Source organism: Nematolebias whitei, chromosome 3, assembly GCF_014905685.2.
Source record: "Nematolebias whitei isolate Nwh7 chromosome 3, NemWhi1, whole genome shotgun sequence".
Lineage (NCBI taxonomy): Eukaryota > Metazoa > Chordata > Actinopteri > Cyprinodontiformes > Rivulidae > Nematolebias > Nematolebias whitei.
The window spans coordinates 33,095,101-33,102,988 of record NC_056500.1 but is presented as its reverse complement, the minus strand read 5'-3'; the positions used below and the strand labels follow the sequence as shown (position 1 = coordinate 33,102,988).

The 7,888-nt window shown below is 40.0% G+C and overlaps 1 protein-coding gene and 1 pseudogene across 1 annotated transcript in view; both read right to left on the bottom strand.

The window, feature by feature from the left end:
• Window positions 1-542: 542 nt before the first annotated feature.
• Window positions 543-661, bottom strand: LOC119408226 (annotated as a pseudogene).
• Window positions 662-4,938: 4,277 nt separating this feature from the next.
• suco (SUN domain containing ossification factor) overlaps window positions 4,939-7,888 on the bottom strand; it is a 50,068-nt gene continuing 47,118 nt past the window's right edge. The window contains exons 21-23 of the mRNA XM_037674302.1: window positions 7,654-7,745; window positions 6,904-6,959; window positions 4,939-5,974 (exon numbers count right to left, since the gene is read on the bottom strand). Coding sequence (XP_037530230.1) covers window positions 5,411-5,974; window positions 6,904-6,959; window positions 7,654-7,745 — 712 coding nt within the window. The 3' untranslated portion in view covers window positions 4,939-5,410. The remainder of the gene's footprint in view (window positions 5,975-6,903; window positions 6,960-7,653; window positions 7,746-7,888) is intronic.

The window sequence follows — 7,888 nt, the reverse complement described above, 5'->3', positions numbered from 1 at the left end:
TGCTTCTAAAACACTTTGTTTTAATGAAAAGAGAAGTTAAATGGTAAACCGAATGCTTAGTTATAGCACTTTTCTGTACTTTGATACTGAAATGCTTTCACTACAAGTTACATTCACTCAAACTGGGGGCAACCTGGTGGTAAATGTCTTGCCTAAAGACAATGTGGCATGTAGTGGGGGAAGCCAGGATCAAACTGCAATTGGCAGACCACAACTCTAATATTTAGATTCCTTGAAAAACCACCAATGCAATACAAATATATGTATTAAATATAACAAGCACTATATTTATTAAATAAGAAGTATGTGTTGTTGTCATTGTATGTTCACATACAATGACAAAATTAGTTCTTTGCATATGACCCATCACATGTGGGATACACCCAGGTGGAGCAGTGGGCAGCTATGTAGGTGCCCGGAAAGCAGTTAGGGATTGGGTGTCTTGCTCAAGGACACCACGACATGTGGGCATGGTAAGGGGTTGAGCCGGCGGTGTTCTGGTCCCAGTTCAGCTGCTCTGCCTCTACACCATCTTGTCCCCTTGCTTACGGCACCTGGTATTCTGAGGTGGTCTCTCATCCAAGTACTAACCAGGTCCAGCTCTGCTTAGCAGCCGAGATCAGATGAGCTCAGGCGTGTTCAGGGTGGTATGGTCGTAAAGAAAAAGGTACACATTTAGTCTTTAATGCTTTGTGTATAAAACTATTAAAAACTTTTTATAACACATCAGTGAACAAGGTTGAGTTTACTGTGAAAGAGGACAAAAGGCCCAAAAACCAAGTGGCAAGTCAAGATTCAGGTATTTTTAATTTGTCTGTAAATACTGTATTGACCCTTAGGTCTCCTGGAGAAATATCAGTAACTTCACTACCCTCTAAAGTTCCTTAGGGGGAAATCGACCGTTGGGTGATGCTGTTCTAAATGCATTTTCTGGTCCCATAATTATAATATAAAATACATTATTTTCAGAATTTTACCTCTATATTTTTTTATTTTTAAATTAGCTCACTTGGTCATGCTTTGCATTTTACATTTGAGAACCTCTGTAAAACTTTACCAACATCAACTAACGATGCACATCTTTTCCAACAGGACGATGTGTCACATTCTCTGCTCATCTCACCCGACACAATTATTTTAATTTAGATGTAAAGAGCAACAACACACTTGTAGGCTGCACAAGTTAACATACAATACAAACTGTCCCACATGCGTGCAAGATGAGGAATCAGAGGCTCCACGATTCAGAAGTTTATTCCCTTTCACTTGATTCAAATCGGGGTGCATGCTCAGTCAGTACTTTGTAATGCATTGTCTCTAGATAGTTTCACGCCTACTCTTGGTTTGTTGTGTAAAGTTACACAATCAAAATTAACAGCAATATTTTGGTTTATTTAGCTTTTGAAAAAAAAAATAAAAAAAATTCTTATTAGTCGTATTTTCACCATGTTACTCATACTCATAAATATAGTTCCCAACTAAATATTTAATTTCCAAGCTAAATATTTAGTTTACAAACTAAATACTTAACTTGCAATTTAAATATTTAGTTTGTAAGCTAAATATTTAGCTTGGAAATGATAATTTTTCCATTTACCCTTTATTTATCCAGGTAGTCTCATTGAGCCACGAGAACTCATTTTCAAGAGAGACCTGTTTTTTTAGGGAGCAGATGGGGGTTAAGGGCCTTGCTCATGGGCCCAGAGTGGGGCGAATGGGGGTGGGGGCAGGCATGGGTGCTTCACCTACCCCACCCACATTTTTTTTTTTATGTTGTCGGTACCCGGGCTTGAACTGGTGATCTTCCGATCACAGGCCCACCTTCTCTAAATTAAATATTTAGTTGGGAACTATAACATTTATAAATGTTTGAATGACATGTTGAAAATATGACTGAATTTTTTTTCTTATTAAAGGCTAAATAAACCAAAATATTGCTGTTAATGTTTGACTGTGTAACTTTACAAACGGCACCCCATATGTTGAAAACATTTAGTCTGAACAAAGTTCATATCGACTTCAGCTCACTCAGACACCCTGAATGTTGCACTAACAAAGTACAACACCAATAAAACTAATTTACCCGTACGTTTATATAGAACAGTCAATAAAAAAAGCAGGTAAAACATTGACTATAATTTAAGTATTTGCGGGCGCAAGCCCAATTTTAGGCATGTGTACTAACTAAAAATGGTTTGATCTGGAGGGTCCAATCAGACATAAATCCGTGCATAAATAAATATATATATATATATATATATGTATACAGGTCCGATGAGCTGGAGTGATTTCACTTAACTACAGACTAATTTCTTTTTTAATTTGTCAGGAAAAAAAAACAACAATTGGGGGTAAGGTGGAAAAATGCCCCTTTGTATCTTCCAAAATTAAACAGTCAATTTAAAGAAAATACTTAAAAGTTAAAATAAAAACAATTTCAGGCTTTATTGTCAAGTTTATTGAGAAAAATCTATTAGAAACTAGTGTTTTTAAGCAGCTCTGTAAGGTGGTCAATATTTTCCCACTTAGGAATATACACTGGTAAAGCTAAAGGACATTCTGAGGGTTAATGAAAGAAGCTCTTCTTGGTCAGATGGGTATTAATAAGTAAAGCTATTGGACAATTGATAGATTTGATGGAACTGTGTTGTTTTTCATATCACAAATGTGAAGCAGCTAGTCTCACACACACAACGAATGAATTTTTTCTTCTTGCATCTCACCTTGAAATATTTTCTGAAGGGAACAAGACCCCAAAGATTTCACCACACATTTCAGTCTTCTCAGTAGTACCTTGGTATCAGACGGTTAGGATGGAGAGCTTTCTTGCTTCCTGTTGAGAAACAGCATCCTCTGCTAAAACTTCTTGGTCAAGTGTGGGTGTTGAGACTACTGGTACTAATCAGACTTTTTTTAAAGTCCAGATTCTTAAATCCTCTTCAAACAAACAAACAAACAAACAAAAAAAAAAACCCATACAAAGTGAAAGAAAACAACAAAAGTTTTATTTAGAAAGAATTCACAGTTTCTAATGGCACTACAGTTTTGTAGCAACTCACTCCTGCTCAAAAATACTGTGCAGCTCTTCAGAGTACTCAGAGAGAGAGGGAGGGAGACAAAGTAAAGATAGCACTTGACAAAGTAGAAAAATAAAAAGGCATGAGGAATCATACAAAGTGCACAGAGTGAACAAAGTCTTTGCAAGTGCTTCCTCCCCATGTTGCAGAGTTTAAGAAGGTTCCAAGTAGTCTTTCTCACACAAACACACACGGGACACAAAATTATCTCCCAAGCATACAGGTACACACACAGATTCAAAAATGGATTAGGGGGAAACAACCTGCAAAGGATTTCCGCAGCTTGTGAAACACATCATCACTATAGTGTTGCAAATTGAATTAATCTATCCTGTACTCCCTTTATTCAATAATTAATGTCTCCTGCAAGAAACGCCAGGGTCAGTCAAGATGGGGTAAACGCGTGAAATCGAACGGCAACAATGAGTGACGACGAACGAAGTGTGAGAACGTAGAAAGATTACAGAGTGAGCTACGTGTCGAACAGGGAAATAAAGACTGGAGTGGTTAAAGCAAGCATCTCTACAGTCAGACAGAGGCATGCATCGAGGACCAAAGGCAGCTAAGACTACACAGAGATGAGCTGTAAAAAGCTGGAGCAAATGGTAACAATGGAAGAGAATAATATCTGAAGTGTGTCTCTGTCAAAATGTACACAACACCAACCACAAACAGCCAGTCAGAAACTACAGACAGAAAATTACATGTCATCTTTTAAACACAAAGAATGAATACCCTGTATCACAACTTCCTGCACAGTTCAAGATGAATGTTAGCGCGTCTGCCACGAATCAAACAGGGCAACTTAATCAACCGTCTCATCCAGAGAAGATGCACAAAGAGGATAATCAATAAGCAACCAGCCAGCAGCGTCTTGATCCTAACAAAACCAAAGGCTCAGTTACTATTTTAGCCGGAAATGGAAGATGATCTGAAAATTCAGGCTAGATCAAACACTTAGAAGATTTTACAAAGTGAAAATCTTAAAATGTAACAAAGAAATGTGTTTTTGAGCCATTCACCATGACTGTGTGCCACTTCTGACAATTTCTCTGAAAAAACTTTCTTAATGAGGCCTCATGGATCATTTTGACTCACGGCTGGCAGGAGAGAGGAACTACTGCGAACTCGTAGAACGGGCAAATCAGTGCCTTGGAAAAAAAAAAAAAAACATGCTATAGTATTTTAAATAAATAAATAGATAAATAAAACTGGTCATCTGCAGGGTCCCGATAGTTGTGCAGGTGAAAACAACTGTAAACATTCACTTCTGGTACCGAACAAATGCAACACTAGGCACTAAAAAGACATTATTCCATCCTACTGGTTGTGATGTTAGTCAAAATAACTCAAACCAGAATTGTTAAAAAAAAAAAAAAAGTGTCATGGCTCAGTTTAGAATGACTGGAAACGGATCCCAGTTTGCCTTTAAGCATGTTTACCTCTGTCACAAAACAAAATGTATATGTTTTTTTTTTTAAATGAAGAGCGTAGTTTTATACAAAGTGAGTAAATCTTTTGGGCCCAGCCCAAATAACCCAACAGAGGGAATGATTCCTTGTGAGCTCAGAGAGTGCAGGCTGCTTGCACATGCACCTCGATTACGCAATTAAAAACACTAAAAGGGCAAACACTCAACACCATAATCCCATCAAACAATATGGTTTTCTTCATTCTGCCTCTGTGGTTGGTTTGGAACAGACTAACAGGACACAAATATGAAACGTGCAAAATGAAATCCTAACACTCTGGTCCCATACAAACACCGACAGACAGGATAGACGAGAATTTAAAAAAAATGGAGAGAGAATTCAGAAGGATGAGAGGAAAAACTTGTCATGCTTCACACTTCTCTTACGACGACATGTTTCATCTAAAACAGCAGCCTAATACTTGAAGGAACGTAGAACGAGGTCATCGCCTCTTCTCATTGTGCTCAGAGTGGGAGAAAAATATTCACTGACGCTCTGCTGTTTGGAGACAATGTGCTCATCCAGAAGAAGACATCTTCTGATGGAGTTGATGTGTACCAATGTGTCTCCGCTCACAGCAGAGTCTCTCTTTGAACATCAACAACTCTCTAACCCTTTAAAGTTTTTAACTATTTAAAATGTGTCGAACAGAAATAAAGGCACAGAACCGTAAATAGTACTTTTACAGGAGTGAACTGGGGCTGGATGATAAGCTAATAATGCTAAATCCACTCATGACCAATGGTGTGCCTCGGTGCTCATGGGAAATGTAGTTCTTTGGGATTTTCAAGAACAAATTCTCCACTCCAGTCTGCTAATGTAAAATGAACAGGATGTTGTGTAGCAGTGAAGTGTGCGATTTCAGACGTGTCCGGTGATGGCTGTCACCCCAATGGTCCCAACGCTTATTTCCTTGTTTCCCTTCATGAGCTGCTGCAGACTGGGCAGAGAGCTGATGTCTCCCCCTGGTTCATGAGGGAACTGCAACTCTGTCTGTCGAGATTTCCGACGCTTCGTCGAGCGCTTCTCCTGACGGGACTTAGCAGGGAACTGACTGAGGGGAACAGAAAGGCCATGGCCATTGCACAAGCTAGCAGGGGTGAAGATGGGAGAGGGGAGGGGGAGGCAACTTGTGTACGACTCCTCTGAGTGGGTGGACGAGCTGCAGCTACTGGTTTCTGAGGGAAACTCTTTAGAGGGGCAGGGGGGCAAAGATGACGCTTCGTTTGAAGATGGAAGAGGAGGAGGCAGAGGGGGAAGAGGAGGAGGAGGTGGGGCAGGTAAGGCAGGGGGAGGAGGTGGGGGTGCAGGGAGGCTTGGGTGGAAGCCATTACACTTCAGAATTCCATTTGTGAGGGTCAGAGAGCGGTCAAACGATCTCAGGGTCTCGACTTTGTCCAGGGACTTTGTTTTACCACGTTTTTTCTACGAGAAAAACACAACAGAGGGACGAATTATTGTTAGACACCTCAAAGAAAGCAAAGGTTAATCATTTATGCATGGGCATGTTGTTTTAGTTCTACACACTGATCAGAGCCAGATGCTAAAGTTTAAAAGAAAATAACAGAACAGAGAATTTAAAATGTTCATTTGATTGAAATTCTTTACAACCGACTCCAGTTCTGCAATAGAAAACACTCCAAGTCTTATTCAGTTCAGCCAAATGCTCCGTGAGGTGATTTAACCAGGAAGTACTGACAGTGCCAGCAGAGGTGGGGGGGTTTGGAGCAGTGGTGTAGTCTACATTTTTGTACTGGGTATACTGTGCTTAGAAACCAAAGTACAGCAGTTAGTACACTGTAATCGTCAAGTTATTTTGATTTTTAAGCATAATGAACATTTCAAAATTTCTCTGATGCTTTTATTTGAATAAATGAACAACAAACTTTGTACAACAGTTGGCTTTGTATTAAAAACACATTACAGATTATATAAAACAGTATCAAAGCAAAACATGTTCAAGTACTAAGTAGTAAGTACAGAAGTATTAATTATACACAAAAAACAGGTTGAACCAACTAAAATGTTCCAAATGTGTTGACAATGACATGAGCCCAGGTCAGGTATCATTACCAATGATACCTGACATGGGCTCATGTCATTGGGCACGTTTAAGTAGGTATACTGAAATTCCCAAGCTTTTTTAGTGGGTATACCCATGTATCACACAGACTCCACCACTGGTTTGGAGTGAACTCAACACTCTGATCACTCCTACAGGCTACTCCACTGAGCTCAGAAATCTGAGCAGAAAACACCTCCGTTGTCTGTCGAACACATTTATTAGACAAACTAACACGAGAGAACACACAGCACTTATGCAAGACGGCAGTTACAGCCAACAAACACTGTACCTTTTTCTCTGGAGAAAACTTTAGAGGTTCTACAATGAACAAGTCATCTGGACCTACTGGGGAGGGGAGAGAGGGGCCAGGTTAATGATGGAATGGCAAACTGGAATACATACATGTAACAAGCATGATGTGACCTTGCAAGTAGTTTCATTTTTTTTTTTTTCTTGACTATGGTTGTAAAATAAGCACAAATAAAATAGTCTGAAATCACAAAATACTGAGTTAGCTTGGTGCTGACTGCTACTTGCAAATGTCTACCATGAGCAGGAGAAGCATCGTGCTCCATTACTACACCCCTGAAGCCTGCATGTGGACGCAAGCTGGCAATGACGACATCCCAGCCTCAAGGGCAAAGCCTGCCTTGCACATGCACACAGCTGAGGAATAATGAACAGCAGGGGGAGTTTTAGGGCTCTCAAATCAAAGGCTTCAGTCTTCTCTTGACTCTCCCAATGCCCGAGTATTGCTTCAGATTTGGGCTTTTACGAAGCAAAAGCAAAAGTTTATAAAGTGAGAGACAATCAAAATAAGTAAAGATTGCATAATGCTTAGAAGTAGCAGGAGCAGAAGTGTTTGAAAGGTGCCATAGCCCTTTGCACTGTGATGAGCGTGGTGTCTGGTGTCAGTGATGCAGGCAAGGAGGTTCACAATGGATGGAAATAGAAAAGTAGGTTGGAGGACAAACGTGTGTGTGTGTGTGTGTGTGTGTGTGTGTGTGTGTGTGTGTGTGTGTAAGGCAAGTGCTCTCACCTTCTGTAGGGGACAACTGGAATGACTTGGAGCGGACAAGCGGGCAGGCCACCCTGCGTTTCAGGCTCATGTCATCATAGGACGAGAAGCATCTGATAAGAACAAATATGACATTTACGATGTGTTGCTCACGGTAGATAGTAAAGTTTTCATATGTAGCAGGACAAGAGTGATGGCATTTGATAAAGGACTCCAGAATGTTCCAGGAATTGTACAACAGCGAGCTTGAATCCAA